Source organism: Xyrauchen texanus, chromosome 18 (assembly GCF_025860055.1).
Source record: "Xyrauchen texanus isolate HMW12.3.18 chromosome 18, RBS_HiC_50CHRs, whole genome shotgun sequence".
Lineage (NCBI taxonomy): Eukaryota > Metazoa > Chordata > Actinopteri > Cypriniformes > Catostomidae > Xyrauchen > Xyrauchen texanus.
In genome coordinates this window covers 13043519-13064859 of record NC_068293.1, presented here as the reverse complement: position 1 = coordinate 13064859, position 21341 = coordinate 13043519, and the positions used below count along the sequence as shown (strand labels likewise).

The following is a 21341-nucleotide window of genomic DNA, read 5'->3' as shown; positions in this document are numbered from 1 at the left end:
AGTAGTGATCGCAGAGTGCTAGATGGCGCTGGGAAATATAATCAAGCCTGAAATCATGATTGCCACAGATACTGCTGAAGTCAAGGTTTACAGTAAAAAGGGACTTAAATATTGATCTGTTTCTCACCCACATCTATCATATCACTTCAGAATACATGGATATAACCACTGGAGTCAGATGGGTTACTTTATGTTGCATTTATGTGCTTTTTGGAGCTTCAGAGTTCTGTTCACCATTAATTTGCATTTTATGGGCCAACAGAGCTGAGATATTCTTCTAAAAAACTTAATCTTCAGAAAGTCAAACACATCTGGGATGGCATGAGGGTGAGTAAATGTTGGGTGAACTATCCCTTTAATCGTTTACTCCACAAAGACTACTTTAATAATTATTTATAATAATTTAAGAAAATACATGAGTATACAATGTGGATCAAGCTTAAATGTCCTTTGTCACCCATACTCACACTATATTATAAATTTTGCAATATTTACTATACACATTAAACGTGAAAATACCACTAGATATAGGTAACACAAGACTGCTGTGAGAAATGTAATGTTAGACTTTGGCAGCCATAAATAATACTAAAACTAAAATAAAACTAAAAACTAAACTGAAACTGCAAAACACTGAGAAAGCGAAAACTAAACTAAAACTAACAGACTAAACTAAAACTAAAATGTGAAATCTTTTTGAATATAAAATAGAAATAAAAACTGAATTAAAAATCCAAAACTATAACAACACTGCCTGGAAATAACAATTTTAAAATTCCCTGTTATTCCCAGGTTTTCCCTGACTGTGGATTCATTTCCATGAAATTCACATCCCGTAAATCTCACAATTATTTCTCCCAACTAGTTAACTGTGGCAGTCAGGTAAATTTTGTCAGACTGAGAAAAATCCCTGTGCTTCCATTCCCAGAGGTGGCAAGAAAGTCAAATTGGAACTGGTGGATTTCACTAGTAATTGCCATTACAGTGCACAAAATGTACAAACAGTTTGTGGGTGTGCTATCAGAGGCTGAGACTAGATACAAACTGCCTGCTGATAGACAATGTATTAATTAAACGTGAACTGGGTTGTTATGCTATCTGTGTGCATTCCCTGTGGCCTACAAACACCTTGACAACTGTAGTGTTATACATGCAGAAGAATTGAAACTACATGATATGAATCTAGGAAAAACCCAACCTTTTAATCCTGAATTCTTCAACATCATAAATGAATGGACCAAGCATCAACAATCCTACTGAAGGATTGTCTTTGGACAATAAAATGGTCAAGACATTCGAAACACCATAATTCAAAGCATTGGTCAGAAAGGCCCCTCAGCATGACCTTCTGAACTTCCACACAGAGTTAAAGCAGACTTCTCTTTGAAAGGTTTCCAAAAGACCATCATATTTTCACGACTCGAATACTAACACATTTCATCTTAATCCAGGAACATTTTACACAAAGTCACAGTACTTTATTGATTTGGCCTTCTAAAATGTACAGAATGCACCTAGACCTAGGATTGCTAGGTATTTCTGACAATTGCTTTGAACTGTGGTAACTTATATAACTGAAAAATTAATGATTATAGCCTGATGTACCTCTTTAAAATGTGTGTAATGTTTTATCCATGTTGTATAACCAAGGAATTAACCAGTATGATTTGTAACCAGGGATTGTCAGGTTTTGTTAACTACACTTATAATATCCATGAAAGAATGTCATGTTTAGTAATGTTGGTACAAACGTTTAGTATGTAAATGTTTGCTTGTGTATGCAGAGAAAGCTGATGAAGCATCTTGTACCATTTGCAAGATATAAAGTTAATGATTAAATATGCACTATTTTGAGCTGGAATTTTGTAAAAGAATCTGAAACAAAGGACCATAAAATCAACTGTTGGAATAGACAGCCCAGTTGACCATGTGACTCAGAAAAGTCATTTCAGATTGGCACAGGACACCCTTGGGGATGCGGCCAATTTCAGTTCAAATGTTTCCAAACAGAAAGAACACTCTCTCTTCCTCTCTGGACTCTTCTTCTGCTCGTCTGACTGCTCAGACTTCACCCTGACTCTTCCTTCGTGGTCTTCTCTGGATCTCGTTGGAACCAGATCCATGCCAGGTGAGGTCCAAGGAAGCTCGGGTCTCGAAGTCCCGAGGAACCCTCTTAATCTCCATGGTGCAAAGAAGGCCTTGCTTCAAAGCCAACTTCATCATTCTTACAGACAATAACTATCCGATCTTACAGAGGTCAAAAACATTGACGGAACAAACTTTCGACCAAGAGCCGAGAACCAAGCAACACAAAGAATGCAAGGAAACACCACTACACGAAAGTACATCTCCAATATTGTGCTCAAAGTGCTGGTGTATTAGTTAAATTCTTTGGGTAATCCGATAGCAAATTGATGTAGACTCAAAGAAGGATAATGGTTCTTCAGGTATAGTCAACAGACTCCATAAAGTTCATTTTCATTGTACTGATCATTTATTTCACATTCCGTCACACTTTTCACCAACCTGTCTTATGTATATATGTGTTAGATTATATTTATATTTAGAATAGTAATAAAGTTTGTCTGTATTCAAAGATGACGTGATTGTGGTATATTTTGATAAATAATCTCATCCCTGTTTCTAAAAGATTTCGCTTCAAAGCTGTACCTAAATACGTGCGATATTATTTTCAATAAGCCATGAGAATAATATTACTCCAATAAGTGAATTAATCATAATTCACTTATTAAAGCTAATTCCTTACAGTAGAAATTGTGAGCGTATACAATGAGACGTTGCATTACGATATTAATGGTGGAGAACTTTATTCAGACAAATAATTTAGTTATTTGTAATTTATCCAATTTATAATGGTTGTCGAACACGACTAATTCCATTATATATTTCATTACATAATAATGTAATATAAGGACAGTTTAATTTAGTTCATAGCTCACATATTTCAAGACCCTAAATTCCCTTACATATAATGGTGTGAGAATGAGGGCACTTTAACGGTTCCTTTTTAAATGTAGCAACGGTTCCCGTCTAAATTCATCAGTACCAAATATTTTACAACATATTAACGTAAAAGACTTGCTAAAACGTTATGTCTGAAGTTTTTTTTTACATCTAAGTTCACAATATATGTAAAATTAGAGCACTGAACATTGTGTCAGTCTGAGATTACATAAAGAGACAAAAAAAAATTGAGACAGCCTAAATAGATTGAAGCTGGCAACATGCTGTCTGCTAACAACCAAGAAAAACTGTGTCCAGGTGTAGCTAGGAGAATTGGGACTGTTTTAAAGGCAAAGGTTGCCACACCAAATATTGATTTAGCTTGAATGAAAACTATTTATGACATTATTTTTGACATCCTCACTATGCAACATTTTTCACAAGTGCCTAAATCTTTTGCACAGTACTGTACTCCTGAAAAAAAATTATCTCTCAGTTAATGCTGTTAATTATACAGGGGACCTTCTAACTTGGTGCATTATGAAAATTTTCATTTTACAGATGTCATTTTCGTCATTCACATCACTTTGGTTCACATTTTTCCTAGAGAAGAATTTCTAGCAGAGCTGAAATATTCTTCTACAAATCATAATACATGTTCTGCAGAAGTCATACACATCTGGGATGGCATGAGAGTGAGTAAACAATGAGACAATTTTTATTTCTGGGTGAACCATCCCTTCAATATGTGGTAAATTTGCAGGAAATATTTGCCAGAAGTTTGCAGAAGTTAATGTGTTTCACCATGTTTTACTAAGCGATGAATTGTGATGTTTCAGATACAGTTGTGCATATCATGTGTCTCACCTTCGATATAGAGAGGCTCTACCACATCATGGTTGATCAGCTCAAAGTTCTCGTGACCAATCCAGTGTTCTACATTGCGTTTGCGGCCAGTGAAGAAATTATCTACCACGGTCACCTCATGACCATCCATCATCAATTTATCAGTGAGGTGAGAGCCTACGAATCCTGCCCCACCGGTGATCTACCAGAGAAAAGCAGTCATAAATCTAATTTAAAATCAAGTGACATCTTCACATATTACAAAAAAAATACTTTTTATTTCCTTAAGTTTACAAAACATTCAAATTAAGTAGTGGTCTCCAAAGGAGTTCAGTTTTCCCCAGGGCTCTGAACATGATGTTGAATCTCAACATGGGTTTAAAATCAAAGCAGGGAGCAATCAGAGATATTGAGCAGCCTCCCTGCACCCTGCTGTTACCCACTTAAATTCAACATAATTCAACTCTCAATTATCTGTGTGTGACGCAGCCAATCGTTAGACTTCCTCTCCAACTATATAGTTATTTCAGTATAACATACAGCTGCAAAATCCTTACTAATCATGCTTGAATCTGTCACTGTAACCTTATAGATGTATGGGGATTTCTACATAATTCTTCACTATTGGTCCAATGAACAAATGTAGTAATGTGCAAAGGATGTCATGTGTCTACAGTACGATAGATTAATGAGTCACAATCATTGTTTTAATGAAAGAGCAGGACTATTATATTTTAAGACTGCTGTTGAGAAAATAGATTGACTTCTCACCAAAATCCTCTTTCGATCCTTCTCAGACAAGAATTTCACAGGTGGGTACTTCTGAGTAAAGCTGTAAAATAAACAAGTACCATAGAGTGAAGCAACTTGTTGACTATTAGTCTTCTGTACAGTATGTCTATTTTATGAAGATACTTAAAAGTCAGTTGCACATCATAAAGACACACAAAAAAATTTTAATAATAAAGGTGCTGCAAGTGATTTCAGCTGTTTTGCTAACTTCAAAAACACACTCTTTCTCTAAAACCCCACCCGATAAGACATGTCTGCCAAACCAACGTCACCAAACTTGGACACACAAAATGATTCAGAGGCAGAGTGCATTTCTGACTGGAAGATTTTTTTGATGAGCATGGGCCGATCCCCTGATTCTCTTTTGCGTTTACAGAACATAGGGCTATCACAGAGATGGGTGTGATTTCTCAGGAAACCTATTTCAGAGAGATTGGGACTGATAGGGATATTTTATGCATGGTTCTTCAAAGTTATACTATTGCTTATAGCAAATTTATATACTAAACTCAACTAATAGACTGAGAAATACCATCAAGCAGGACATTTTGAGAGAATGTGTTTCTCAAAAATAGAGAAACACATTTTTACTCTCATTGCAAAACATACAAATTCACTTGTCAATATTAAGGGGTCATGACTTGAGAAATCACATTTTCCTTGATATTTTGACATATAAGTGGTGATTGTACTATAAAACATACTGTAAGTTTCAGAACTGAAAATGTTCTTCTTAATAGAAAAGTAGCATTTATTTAAACCAGGCTCCAGAAATGGGCCGTTTGGAATTTGTGGAACTTGTGATCTGCATATGACTGCCTACAGCATGACCTCAACATGACAGCATGACACCAATGCCTAATTTTCATCATTGCACCCTTGGGCCCACGGGTCAGTCAGTCACACGTGAAGAGGAGAAAAGGCCTGACATGGGAGATTAATCTACAGCAAAGGGGAATTACACAGGACACCTTCATGTGCCTATACGGAATTAAATGCTTTTCTACACTAGATGAACATCTTTGACAGCAATCATGCATCTTGCGGCACTTTTAAAAGTTCGAAATCTATATAAGAGGCCTCCATTGTGTTTCATTCAGCTGCGCTGTTTCCTGTTGTTTTGAAGGCATCCTGGACTGTTTTGCACCCATCTGTTCTATATTTAATTGTTGGTCTTTTGTAAGCATGCACTAGATGGATGTCTTTGATTGTTTTGATGTATTTTCTTTTAACTTTTAAAAACGCATCTCATTCTGCTGCTGTCACTTACTGGGAGAAACACATGCCGTTCTGTGTGTAAACAAACACGGAAGATGTGAGATGTGAAGACCTGCGTCTCTGCTTTGGCCTGTTGAAGCACCCAATATCACCATGGACTGTATTACATTTGCATATTCAGAACATTTCAGCGTGGATTGTAGGTTTTTTGGCTCATATCAGAGTGGCGTGCTTGTGAACCAGTCACAATATGTTTCAAGCTTTGCAAAGGAACTGAAAGATGTGGCAGTTATACACTACAAGACCCATGAGAAACTGTTGCATTCACAAATGTTTCAAATGTCATGACTATTTGACACTTGCTGTGCTTGAGTGATACAATCACATGAAATGTGTAGGCTGTATGTTGCGTGTTAACCCTGAAATGAAGTTTTATAAATTATAATGTAAAGTTTGTTCATTTTCTTTCAATTGAGTTTCACATATGTCTGTATTTGAAGGGCTGCAAGAAGTTAGCCAATCAGAACAGCTTGTTTACATTGAAGTCTAAAAGGGCAAGAGAGCTTTAAACAGAGCTTTCAGACAGAGGGCCAGAGACAGGATGGAATAAGATCATAATTAATAAATTATGACTGTTTTGGTGCAAATAAAAAAAACTTTTGTGACATTATACGTGGACCTCAGGGAAGGAAATAAATTATTTAAAAAAAAAAAAAAAAGAGAGAATGTCATGACCCCTTTAAAAATCTCAGTCTCTGAGAAACTCAAGAAGAAGAAGAATTGGTTAAAGAACCACAAGTAAAGATACACCTTCCCACAGGTATAACCCCACTCTCCCAGACTCCTTGCCTAAACTGATAGCATCTTCAAATGTATTTCTATTGCCCTGTTCGTTCCAAAGAACCCTACACCTACAATATTTTCTTAAAGATCATGAGATCATGGTTTGATCTCATGATCTTTGTTTGCACTCTACCTTCCACAAGCAAAGCCTGGTGTTGTGTATAAGTGAGTCTATGGAGGATGTGTTAGGCATGTTTCATAAGAAACAAACTGCATTAATTCCTACATCTGACAAATCTGTATAACCACAGCCCTTCTGGGTCTTTCAAGAATTATTATAAAAATTTTTGTTTTAATTCTCTCTGTTCAGTGAACCTGTTTGTAGCTAGTGTTGCTGATCACGTAGTCCAGCTTTAATTCATGTGCTATTTCTAACAGGCCACTCGATGCACAGTGTAAATTACACTGTGCATCGAGTGGCCTGTTAGAAATAGCACATGAATTAAAGCTGGAATACGTAAGATTATTTTGGTTACAATTAACAGAAGTTAATTGAGTGTGTACATAACAAATAAAATAAAATAATACTCATTAAAAACCCTGTCCTGGCCTTACCCCGATTCACTACAGAAAGCCTGCAATAATGATTTTAATTTAGAGCTGTTGGGTCGGATTTAGTGCAAAATCGCAGGCATACATCATTCGTCCTTGCATGTTTGTCACGCCAGTAAGCTCAGAAAGAAGGACTGACTATGTCAGTGTCAGATAAGCAGGAAGCAAGTGCAACAGCTGTTCAGCAGAGGCATGAAATTACTGTCCTAATGGATTTTCAACTGCTTTTAACTGAATGGTGAAGTTGTTTATCAGCTATATTGCTTGGATATGTTTTCTGGTAGGGTTATTGAAGCTTATATTGGTTGTCATGCTTTAATGAATCGAACAGTAATCATGTATTTTTCAATGCATTTGCAGATTGCGGTGCGTTTATAAATTTTGTTTATTTCCGGTGAAGTTACAGTAACATGTTTACTAATATTCATTCATTCTTAGTATTTCATAACATTGCTGCCGTTTCGACACCCAAAGTGTGTGCTGCTGTTTTTCTTTTTTCTTTACCCTATACTGCACAAGATATTGTCACTTTCTTTTGCCCTTTTAGTAGATAAATGAAAACCTTTTTTTTGCCTGTTGAAGACCTAATGGTCAAAACGTTGCAAGCAAGTGTAAGTCAATAAAGTAATTTTGGAGCAATAAATCTATTGTGTGCGGACACTTGGCATTTTTCCCTTTTAGCAGATAGACTATTTGAACAGATATAAAAGCCACTATAGGTACAAGGTAGATCCTCATAAATGTATATTCATTTGTTTCACATTAAACCATCTCTGTTATAACTTCCAAATAAATTATTAAACGTGTATTATTGAAATTGTTATTTTGCATATTTTTGCATATACTTTTTTTTTCAATAATGTACATTTCATCAAAATGTTATCCTTTTTTAGCTCTTTTATATTACAGTGGCAGTACATACACCTACTACTGAAGTATTATGGTTTACTTGCATCATCAACGGAGACTGTATATTGTAATATACAGTAAATAGTATCTTCAATTAAACTCATATCAACTATTACATGAAATTAACCTCTTAAATAGATGTGTAGTTTTTAATTAATGAAAATTGTGTAGTGGATAAAACACTTGAATTATCATATTAAAATATGTCAATAAGAGTGTTGTTCAGTCTCCTCAAAGTAATTCATATCTGGGTTATAAATGTTTAATAAAATAACATAATATTAACATGAAAATACCACATTATAACACCGACTCTGCTGGTGAAAATCTCTGTTCTCACAGGCCGAGCAGGTAACCTCAAATCATGAGATTCATCAGCAGAAGAGCAGTGCTAAATTACAACTTGTGTAAAAACTTCACAAACTGCTTACAATTTTAGGGTTTAACCACAGATATCACTATAGAGCCCCAAGTTCCATTGTGCAGCTTTACCAAAAAAGGCCTTCAAGAATCAGAGTAGACAAGACAGAATGATTACAGAATTAAACCAACAAGGAAAAAGGAATAAGATAATGTCAAACTGCAAGGGTCACACAGCAAAAACACATATCACAATTTGTCCATTACTTCGTTCAGATAAATGCATAATCAACGACTGAGCTGAGTAATAAGATAATGTCACAGGCATAAGAAAAAGCTCAGAATACTCCAGTGGGTAGCATTACACCCAATGATTTACATCTGATGGCACATAAATATGCAACAAAAACTGATCATAATCCAAGTCTAAGGACATTTTAATTTACAATGAATTAATACTTATGGTGCATTCACATAAAATGCGAAGAAAATGTCAGAGTTTGACCGCTGGATTGTAAATGTGTTTAAACTTGCGTTCGCAAGTAACGCGAACCTGCGAGTATTCCGCCTTCTCTTCCGGAAAAGGACAGGATTGGTTCATAGTAAAGTACAACCAATAGCTGGAATCAAGTAGATGCGCAAAACCCACACACCGCTACAACAATTATTTCTTACATTTTTCCAGATTTCTTCTGCTACTACGTCAGTGACTTCCGGACAATCTCAATACTGATTTTCGCGTGTTCGAGTTGCGCCATTTGCTTCATTCCTGCCTATTCGCTTCTATCCACATCTTTGCATTGACTTTGTAAGTAATCGCACCGCCCGAAATGCTCGCTTCACATTGTACGCATCATTATAATTAATACTATAATGCACTCCATCACAGCCAAGATACTGGCCTAGCCATAATCTTGAGGTTTGCTGATGTGTATACATTTTAGCACCACTAGTGTCAAAAAAAATAAATAAATAAAAATAAAAAAAAAAAAAAAAACTGAATTGCAAAAATAACGAGGTTTCCCAAACACTTATTTTAGCCAATTTACAGCCTGTTTTCTTCTAAATTAACTTAAAACACCCAACGAATCAATGATGCAAAACAGTCAGTTGTATGCAACGTGCTTCAAACTACAGAAAACTGAAAGGACACAAAAAATTATTTTTTAAATTGTTATAAAATAGAGTTAAAAGCACTTCTTATCTTTGAGTGTACACTGTACATGAAGTAATTTTAGTTTAACCTGTTGATACGCACCCCCTTTTTGAGCACAAACCATGAAAATTACATACCTGACTTTAAATGGTTGTATTTACTGGACTCTTTGGAGTATGGACACAGTTGTAGTATCTTTTGAAAGATGACACTTTGGACTTTATTTCCCAAGTTTCAGAATTAATATGTTGTTATTTTTTTAGTTAGTTAGAGAAGCTGAAGTTTATAGTAATGGAAAAATGTTGTGCTGAACATGTTTTTATTATCTAAACAAAAATAAAAGTGCCAAGACAACCGAGAAATACAATGATCTCAAAGCCACAAGTATAAAGTAGTTAGGTTTAAAATTTGAAGATTATCTAACAAAAAATTAGGTTCCTGCAAGCAATGCAATGCTAAACATAACATTATCTGCCATAATTATTATGGCAATGCAAGTAAAAACACGGGAGACTGGAAAACAGGCTTCTGTTATAATTTGTGAAACTCTTCAGGAACGTTCAGGAAAAAAAGGTCAATACAGAAGGAGTGCAAATAATTTTTAAGACCAATGCACAATGATGGGACAGTTCAAGAAAAAAATAAAATTCTAGCATTCTCCACAGAAGAAAAAATAATATTTTTGGGTGAATATATCTTTAAGCACTGATTATGCTGGAGGTTTCCTGTTTGAAGGTGCAAAATGTCACATCAAAGAGCAGTTTTCATTATAATCACCAAACCGTGTTTTGTCATTTTGGCCAAAGAGATTTACTTCTAGCAGAAACAAGATTCATTTTCATCTTGCTACCATGATTCTATAGCCTGTTTGAGGAGTATTCGAACACAGGCTATTTACAAGTAGATTATGTCAGTGCTGAGCTTGTCTGGCCTCTGGGCCAATCAAAGAACATCAAGTAATCTCTTCTATCCCAGGCTGGAATGTGGCAAGGAGAAGACAGCCATATCTGCTGGAGATATTACACCTCATCAAAAAGTAATTGGGGACGGAGGAAAGATTGTAGTGTGATTCTGACCCTGTTGGTTCTTCACAGGCCAATTGAAGTTCCTGGCACATTAGCAATTAACTATGCTTCAGCCCCCTGTCTCATACTCTGTCCAGCCCTGCTCACGCATTTCCAGATGCTGAACCCTGTCTGCCTGTTTGAAGACCTGTGGTGCTCTGAGGCAATATTACCGAGTCATTTCTGTTTTAGTCATTTCAGGCTGTGAAATGCCCAATGTGTATGTAATTTCGATGCAATTTGGCTGATTACTTGTTTATCAGGGGCATTTTTCATACTACCACACTACCACTGTTTGTCAACTGGATTCTAGGTAGGAGATGTAACAATTTGACAATTGAATGGACACATTCAATGAATGCTGGTACAGTTGAAGTCAGAAGTTTATATACTTCAAAAATATTTAAACTCCTGACATTTAATCGTAGAAAACATTCCCTGTCTTCTCACAATAAGTTGCTGGAATTTCGGCCCATTTCTGGAGACGTAACTGAGACAGGTTTGCAAGCCTCCTTGCTCGCACACACTTTTTCAGTTCTACCCACAAATTTCAGATTGAGGTCAGGGCTTTGTGATGGCCACTCCAATACCTTGACTTAGTTGTCCTTAAGCCATTTGCCACAACTTTGGAGGAATGCTTGGGGTCATTGTCCATTTGGAAGGCCCATTTGAGACCAAGCTTTAACTTCCTGGCTGACGTCTTGAAATCTTGCTTCAACAGATCCACATCATTTTCCTTCCTCATGATGCCATCTATTTTGTGAAGTGCACCAGTCCCTCCAGCAGCAAAGCACCCCCACAACATGATGCTGCCACCCCATGCTTCATGGATTGGATGGTATTCTTTGGCTTGCAATCCTCACCCTTTTTCCTCCATAACGTTGGTCATTATGGCCGAACAGTTAAATTTTTTTGTGCCCTTGCAAACTGTAGTCTGGCTTTTTATGGCCGTTTTGGAGCAGTGTCTTCTTCCTTGCTGAGCAACCTTTCAGGTTATCTCACTATAGGACTCATTATACAGTGGATATAGATTCTTGTCTACCTGTTTCCTCCAGCATGTCCTTTGATGTTCTGGGATTGATTTGCACTTTTCGCACCAAACTACGTTCATCTCTAGGAGAGAGAATACGTCTCCTTCCTGAGGAGTATGATGGCTGCATGATTGCATGGTGTTTATACTTGAATGCTATCATTTGTACAGATGAACGTGATACCTTCAGGCATTTGGAAATTTCTCCAAAGTATGAAACAGACTTATGGAGGTTAACAATTTTTTTTTTTTCAGTGGTCTTGGCTGATTTCTTTCGATTTTCCCATGATGCCAAGGAAAGAGGCACAGAGTTTGAAGGTAGGCCTTAAAATACATCCACAGGAAAAACTTCAATTCAGTACATCTCCTATTAGAAGCAAATTGGCTAATTGTCTAAATGTTCTGGAATTTTCAAAGCTGCTTAAATGCGCAGTTAACGCAGTGTATGTAAACTTCTGACCCACTGGAATTTTGAAACAATCTGTCTGTAAACAATTGTTGGAAAAATTGCTCATGTCATGCACAAAGTAGATGTCCTACACGACTTGCCAAAACTATAGTTTGTTAACATTAAATCTGTGGTGGTTAAAACATTTGTATTAATGACTTCAACCTAAGTGTATATAAACTTCAGAATTCGACTGTACATGCTATAAATAATACAGAGAGGTAGATGGGTAGTTTGACACCAAGTTTCAACATTAACATTTTAGATAAAATGTATAGACCAATTAGAAAATGACAATATATTTAAATCGTTTATTTATGTATTTAATCTATATTGTTCATTTCACTGCTCAGGATTCACACCACAAAATCCACATTTTATTTTAAAGTGCTACTGCTAAATAAAATAAAATATTTGAATACAATATTTTATGTGAGGACAAAATATATGGTCTTTGCTGTCCAGCCAAAGGAGACCAAAAAAAAAAGAGAGAGACGAGGCCAGTCAGCCAGTCATCATTGAAAAATAATCCCTGACAGTGTGATAATCCCAACATGAAGTGGAGGGGTCTTGTATCATGGGTATGGGTGGTCAATTTGGGATAATGGTCAGCTGACTGCATATTAGCCAGCTTATACCATGGCTACTTAACAATAAAATAAATAAATATTAGGGCTGTCGAGCGTTAATAACGCGTTAATCGTGCGTTAATAACGCGCGATTAATTATACAAAAAATAACTAATCGCATGCTTGTAGTACCACCTGTATACTCCAGAGGGCAGTAAGTGAAATTTTAGCTGTGTGAGCAACACACAGTTTATACAGTGAAAACACAGATATGCGTTACTAATGGTTCAAATGCGAACTAAGGGATCTCAATATGTGTTTAATGACTGAGCATTAAACTATATTTAACTTGACACAGTGACCTAAACATTTTATTTTTATGACGCAACACACACGAGACGCGACACAAGCATGTCTGACGTAGGTCGTATTTTGGACAGTCCCGAAATTGGAAACTTTGTCCCGAGTCGCGCAAGTCATAAGCAGTGTCCCGCATTTCAATTTTGTTTGTATAATTTTGAATCTTTATTATTATTTCAGCATCATTTTATTTCATCGTCCTTTAATTACAAAATCAATCATAAAAAACGTTAATATGAAAACACTGAACATGCGCAGCGCAGCCGTGTTTTTCTTGCCAGAGCGGGAAAACACTAGAAAAAAAAAACTCCAACAGAAAAATGGGTCTATCCGGAGCTCCCGAGAAGAAAAAGTGTCTTTGTTCGTATAATAAAGAATTGGAGAAAATATATACATGGTTAAAACCAGTTACAGGTGACCCTAAAAAAGGAGAGTGCAAGGTATGCCACCGAAGTTTCACGGACAGCTCTGCTGAAGCAGTTCAGTGCCCCAAACATGACAGCTCTGATATCTTTGGCTTTGAGCTGTCACCAACGCGTTCGTGGAGAGGGTGTTTTCACTGATGAATAAATGCATGATAAAAATGTAATTCAAGATGCACTAAACCCGGTAAGAACGCATTTAATCTTTATAGTCTTTAATAATGGAATTGATGTGCTTATTTTGAAATGTGCTTTTTAACGATTAGATTATTTTCATTTCATTATATTTACATTGAGTAGGTCTGTGCTGTTAAAGGGGTCATGACGTGGGTTTTTTTTTATTGTATTATTATGTTCCCTTAGGTGCAATTATAGTATTAATATATTTTTTTTTAAGAAAAACTTTTAAAATCTAGTGATTTATGACCTTTTCCCACCCTGTTTCTCATCCTCTGATTCAAACAGTCTGTTTTGGGGGCGTTTTCCATTTAAGACTTAAGTGTTAACGCCCACTGTTATGATTGGCTAATGTCAGTGCCTATGTATCAATTATTGACGCCCCCAGCCAGAACAATATGCAAGTAAACTAAGTAAAAACACTGTGATTATTCATAATGAATGAAATTGCGCTTTAAAAAGTAGTTTAAAGTTTAAAATAGATTACTTACAGTTTGCGTCGTCGTTGTTCCCAGAATAGTCGGCACGGACTTATCTTTGAGCAACAGTTTTCTGGCAAAGCCAGCATCATATTGAGATTTGTTCTCAAAACAGTCATCCTTAAAATGTACAGAACAAACGCTTAAGTTAACACTGCCGTGACTGGGACGTCCGCAAAAAATAAACTGCATCCATTTTTCCCTGACGTCTGGATCTTTCGGCAGCTTATTCAGAGGTTTTGTTTGACCACAGCCAGGAACAGCACATCTGTGTGGCATCGTAATTTTCCTGTGCACAAGTAGTCTCTGTCAGAGCTCGCTGTCCATCGACTGAACACTTGTGAGGCGCACGGCGATACTGAAATGAGCGTAGTTGTCTTGCGCTTAAAGCGTAGTTATCTTGTGCTGGAGGCGGTCATATGCAAACGCTGGTACGTCACTTCTAACCGTCACGTCACTTCTAACCATGAATCCAGAACGAGCTGTATTTTGAGCTTGATTAAATAAATGATTCGTTTAGAATGGGGAGGACGTCTTAAAATATTAAACTTGCAGGACGTTTTAATGATACAAAGACCTCTTATATGCCAAAAGATCAAGGCAAATATGGTTTCTCATGTCATGACCCCTTTAAAATGAGTTTGTATCGTAGACCTTATGCCAAACTGAGTGACGTGCACAGCGCCATCATTAACATTTATCATCACTGCAAAAATACATCTAATATAAAATCAATATTTATTCACCTAGTACAATAATAGTAAGTTATCTCTCCCTCGTGTCCCTGCCCCTCACCTTTTTGGGGAATGTGCCCACGCAGTAGTATTTTGGAGATACTTTGTACCTCCAACAACTCCAAAGCATTGAAAACCATTACACTATGTAATGAATATAATGTCTTGACATTACTGTTAAATATATCTGTAGTATTGTGTACTATGTGTACCCCTGTCTTGTTTCTAAAAAAATAAAAAATAAAAATGTCTGACGCAGGTGTTCATTGACAGGTTCCTTAACAAGCCCTCATAATAAATCTCCAACTGATTGACAAATTCACTTGTGAAATGGATTGCTGTGAACTGTATGCCAATGATTGTCTTATGATCAATAATATGGTAGTAAACAATATATTGTATTCTAAAGGCAATTTTATATTGTTTTATCAATGATGAACTGTTCTGCTACAAGAATGTAATGCATTTTAATTATCTGAATATATATATATATATATATATATATATATATATATATATATATATCATTTAATATTTAAAGATAACTATGTATAATTATTCCATCATTATATATTGAATTATTGTTAAATGAGGGGCTTTCTCAGCAAATATTTGTATATGCGATTAATTAATCGGGAGACCATGTAATTAATTCGATTAAAAATGTTTATCGATTGACAGCCCTAATAAATATATAAATAAATAGGTAGACATGGAATATTGATTTGAGTTTAAGTCATTTTATTGCCAATGTGTGAACGACTTGTAACGCAACTTAAAAAAACGAGCCCTTCCCGAACTTCCTAGGTTGCCTACTACTGCCTGTAGACTGATTTTCATGCGAAGGGAGCAGGTCGCTTTTGCTGGGAAAATCCAAAGGATGTGATGTTTATGCGCATTTCTGCGAGCCTTGCCTCAGTGCTTCCGCTATTAAACAGCATCAGCAAACTGCAACACTAAGTAACATTAACTTAGAGATGGATTCCAGCAAATGGCCAGCTCCCAGCACAACACATACTCCTAAACAAACTCAGAGTAAGCCAAAAAAAAAAAAAAAACATTTATCTACTGAATCCAGTCTGGCAAAGCGGGAACCTGATCGTGGTAGAGTGTAAACTAGAGTGAACATCAGCAAGGCATTTGATTCCTGGAGGGACCGTTGTTTGGTTTTGGGGATCAAAACTGACCCTGAATTGGCTTTCTTCTTATTGGACAGGTAAGCTTACATAACTGCAAAACATGCTAAATATAGTGCCATAAGGATTGATCTGTGTAATTTTAGCTAAACTACAACAATGCATGAAATGAATGCTAGACAATGTTCAAGATAATGCAAAAATCTCCATTCATTAGTGTAACGTAACTTGGTTATACAGTAAATATATACAATCTATTATTATAAAACAATACCACATCGATATATCAAAATGACAGTTGTGATGGAATCACGTCAATAATGAACTGTCAACATATTCATAATGTTCAGTCTATTTTATAAACTGCTACTGTCATCATCCACCAAATTTAGCAAACAGCTATTGATAAAGCTGGCTAGCTAGCTAACGCCGACATAGGCTATCATACAAATGCAGTCAATCATGCAAAGTAAACTGATTATTTCAAACTACAGTCTTGCATAGTCAGACCTATATCCAAACTTTGTTTAAGCCTTGTTCCAGCACTGGAGAGTCAAATATAATATACAGTCTAAAAGTTTGTAGTAAAACAATCGTAACTGTGTAATTTTAATTATGCTACCCCATCTGTCAGCATAATGTCCGTGAATCACATTCAGTCTCTTTGTATGTTACGTCATTTTATTGACCGACGCTCGTGTCCCTATGGAGTGTGTGCACGAGCAACAGGTAGCTGGCTGCAGTTCACTTATCGGCCACAGGTGTCATTAATAACAAGGGTTTCTGAATCTTACATACTGCACCTTTAAATACTTCCTCTAATGTGAATAAGGCAAGAAAAATAGACAAACTACTTAAGATGGTTTATTGCACCAAAAGTAGATTGAAAGAAAACAAATTAAAACATGTACATGCAGGCTAATTGTAATACAACAAAGTGTGCAATGTGCTGATAAAATGTTTAAAGGGATGATTTTTTTATTTTTTTTTATATAGTTTCATTATCTTCCCTGAGGGCCATTGATAATGTTATTAAAGAATTATTTTTATTTTTTTTTTTTGCATTAAAACAGTCATAATTTTGTAATATATAATTTAGTCCACCCTGTCTCAGGTCCTGAAATCTCGGTTTTGGCAGCAGCTCCTCTTTTAAAGCCTCAAGCCATTGTGTCGTGTCAATGGACGTGCCTGGTGTAAACAGTGTGTCAGCACCATAAACTATCAAACAGTCATGCACTTTGAAACATTCATGAATGGAACGGTTTAATAATGTTTTTGATCCAGTCCAAGTGTTTTAACTTCCCCATCCTTCAATAACAATTCCTTAGCAAAGCTTGAATAATTTTATGACTGGTTCACAAGCACTCACTCAGATATGAGTCGACAAAACATGCAATCAACACTGAAGACACATCCACATGACGCACATACATAGTCCAAAGCACAATGAAGATGCACACATCCAGATTCCAGTATAATCCTGCACTGAAATGCACATCGATGGAAACACATAAAAACTGTCAAACACATCCAACTAGTGTGTGTTTACATACATCAACAATTAAAAATAGTGCAGATGGGCAGAATCCGGAATTAATTAGGCCACACTGCCTGTTTGTCCTACTCTCTCTCTATCTCTCACTGAGTACGAAATGACCCCAGTAGGCAGGGCCAAGGGTGCGATGATTTAAAGTAGGCATTGATGTTGTTGCTGTTGAGGCATTCATGAATTAATGAGTACTCTTTATAACATCACAATATTACAGAAGTAGAGAACGAGGCATTTTGGCAGCTTGGTTTCAATAAATATTGTATTGCTTTCTGAAATTCACAGTATGTTTTTATAGAAGACCTCTTATTTGTCAGAAAGGAACATTTTATTCCTCATGACCTGACCCTCTTTTAGAGCTGAGAATAACTTCAAAAGGATTCCATAATAAACTATAAAAGTTCTATGATTTTTAATTTTATAAATTTGCATGACTTTTCCAAGGATGGAAAACATAAATTCAACTTTAAAAGTTTTAAAACTTATATGTTTTCTGCACTCCAATTTCCCATCTGAACAATTATACCAGAAAGTGAGCGAGATGGCATAAGTTTGTGTAATAGTCATTGGCCATCGTGAAGAGAGATCAGACACAAGGCTGTTTCTCACTGTGCGTTCTTATGTTTTTCATTCTCGTGGACTCATTAGACTTCATCCCCTGCTGATTTTAATTCCAATAATCAAGAACGCGAGTACTGGGAATGCATACATTTACCCAGATATGTTCTTGATCAGACCCGAATATCGAGGATGCTTTGGATAATGACTTATGTGCGAGAACCCATTTGAAGTTCCACTGTTGCCACACAATTGGCTTATTAGATAATCACATGAACAAGTAGATGTACAGGTGTACCTAATAAAGTGCTTGGTAAGTGTATACATTTTAAAATATTGTATAATATTTAGCTGAATCACAATTATTGTCCAACACTAACGATTCTCTATTCAAAAATCATATTTCAAGATCGATGCATATGAATCAGCAGGATTACTAATCGATGCATCGAGAAAACGAGCAATTCGTTACACCTATATTTTATTGTGTTAGAAGAAAGTGGTAGCTGTAGCACAGTGCAGGAGATTGGCTTAAGGGTTATAAAACAAAAAAATATTTGACCACAGAATGCTGCAAGTGACCAATCAGAATTTAGTATTCCAGAGAACTATGTAATAAGCAAAAGCAATGTTAGAGACAATTTTAAAAAGCAAAGAGTTGTGGGTGTAATATAAAAACATACCTAAGCTCAAGCTCCTGTATCTTCTCCCTGAGAGGTGCCACTGCCTGTTAGGAAGAGTTATAAAATAGAACATTGTAAAAAAACAGGTGTACAGGATTGACTATGCAAACATATGAGATTCTCTGTACCTTTACATGCACTTAAAAGTTTGACTTCAGTCCAACAACAAAAAATTGTCTTTTTAAAATGTCATGTAATCGCTTTAGTTCGACTGAAATCAGACTTAAGTTTCATTTTTTGCAAAGTCAGACTAAGTGTGATCAGAGGGAGATTTATGGGGAGTGAAGCGATTACAATAACTACCCATGTTAGAGTCAGCCCTCAAATTAATTCACAGATTTAAAGCCAAATCCAAAAAAGAATGTATGTGAAATAAAAAAATAAAAAGAAGAAGAAAAAAAAGGCATTAGCAGGGGAATGGAAATAGCTATTAAATTAGATTATTAATATTTCGATCATTATTCACTTTTTAATTTAGGAACAAATCAGAAATAATCAAAGAGCAGAAAGGTTACTCTGTACAGAAGAATTCTGGTTTGACTAAAGCCTTTTCAGTGTATACTTGAATTATACATACATTAGCTCCAGTCCTCTAATTTGATTGGACAACAGCACTCAAAGAGCACAGATATTTAATTTAGCAGCACTGGAATGTTTCACTGCTTGTATCTCTTTGCTTCTCTATTTTCATAGCATTCAAGAAAGGATGTCAGTCTGTGACATGCAGTAGTAATTCATCCTGCTTTGGCTTCATTTGGAAGTATTTCCACTGGCTGAGTAAAAAAATACAAACAAACTTCCCAAAATGTATCTGAAAAGAAATATGCCAGGTTCAATACAAGTTCAGCTCAATCGATAGCATTTGTGGCATAATGCAAATTAACACAAAACTAATTTCAACATGTCCCTCATTTATTTAAAAATAGGAAAAAATATAAAATTGCATCTTCAGAAATGCACGAACAATGGAAGTGAATGGGGCCAGTACATAAACAATTAAAGACATACAATTTCAAAAGTATAGACACACCACACTTAAACATTACACGTGTCATAAAATCATTTAAAGTTGATGCATGTCACTTTTTCTTTGTTAAAACTATTTCTCCTATCCAAGCTTAACATGCAGAGACAACTATTAGTAAGCCATTCATAGGTACATTTTCTCCAAAAATGAAAGCGCTGTCTTTCTGTGGCCCTCTAAAATGTATCTGCTTATTAAGAGCAAACCACTTAGACCCGACCAAACAACATTACTCAACCAATGCCTTGAGTTGGGGGTGGGGCTATCTCGTTGTTTGACCAATGGCAGATGGTAGGTGTATTCAAAGAGCTGTTTTGAAACAAAGTTTTTTGCAATTACGTACGGTGCTGCTTGTGTCACAGGAATTACATCCTTCAGCTTTAATAACCTTTGTCTGAGTAAAGTTATTTCCAATTTTAAAACAACTTTGTCATGATGACATAACACCGGAAAACCCTGTAAACCTTGTGTGTTTTTAAATCATACTAAAGTCATATACAACAAAGATTTTATCACATAAAATGTTGTTAACACAAATAATGCAATTTACTTGTGGCTACACTTTTGAAATAGATATTTATGGACTGGTGCGTGTCCATTGTAAGTGCTTCATCATCTCTCTCATTATGTAACACAGACTCAGGTAAGTTGGGATCCATAAGCAGTTTATTAATTGAACTCACAGATATGAACAGGCAATGGTCAAGCAATGGGGAAGCAGGGCACTCGTAGGCAGGCTGAGAGCATAGTGAGGCAGGCAGAATGTCAGGGCAGGCAGCAAGTGGCAATACGTAGAGGCGGGCAAGAGTTCAGGTAGGTAGGCAGCAATCAATGGTAGTCAGCAGGGAGAGCAAGCTCGGAAAGCAGATAATCAACAGGGATAGTAACTAGAATGCTCAATAGAGTAGTCGGGACTAACAAGACTTCGCAGTGAGTGTGAGACTGCGTGTAGCTTAAATAGAGGGAGATGAATGGAGATCAGCTGTAGATTAATTAAGCCCGGTATGTGGGTAATTAGAACTCGAAGGAGCCGATTGAGGAGGCGCCTTCGTGGGCGTTTGTGACAGAGCCCCCTCCCTGTGAGCGGCTCCTGAAGCGAGGACCTGATCGACGGAGGGCGGAGGGCCGGTTTCTCTGGGTAGGCTCTGTGGAATTCTGAGATGTGTTTGGGGTCGAGGATGTCCTCGGTTCCGACCCAGGACCTCTCCTCAGGACCGTACCCCTCCCAATCCACTAGGTACTGGATCTGACCCCGTTGACGTCTGGAGTCCAGCAGTGCTCGTACCAGGAATGCCTCTTCGCCGCCCACGGTGAGGGGGGGGCGGGGTTCGCTACCTCCTCCTCCGACCTCGGGCCACCGGCGGGTTTGAGTAGTAAGACATGGAAGGTGGGAGAGATGCGGTAGTTAGTGGGCAGTTGAAGACGGTATGACACAGCGTTGATCTGTTTAATGATTTTGAAAGGACCC

At 36.6% G+C, this 21341-nt stretch overlaps 2 protein-coding genes across 2 annotated transcripts in view; one reads left to right on the top strand and one right to left on the bottom strand.

The window, feature by feature from the left end:
- LOC127659000 (cytoplasmic protein NCK2-like) overlaps positions 1–21341 on the top strand; it is a 576925-nt gene that overhangs the window by 165947 nt on the left and 389637 nt on the right. The window lies entirely within an intron of this gene.
- Positions 1–21341, bottom strand: part of uxs1 (UDP-glucuronate decarboxylase 1) — a 138912-nt gene that overhangs the window by 70152 nt on the left and 47419 nt on the right. The window contains exons 4-6 of the mRNA XM_052148600.1: positions 18850–18893; positions 4582–4642; positions 3832–4012 (exon numbers count right to left, since the gene is read on the bottom strand). Coding sequence (XP_052004560.1) covers positions 3832–4012; positions 4582–4642; positions 18850–18893 — 286 coding nt within the window. The remainder of the gene's footprint in view (positions 1–3831; positions 4013–4581; positions 4643–18849; positions 18894–21341) is intronic.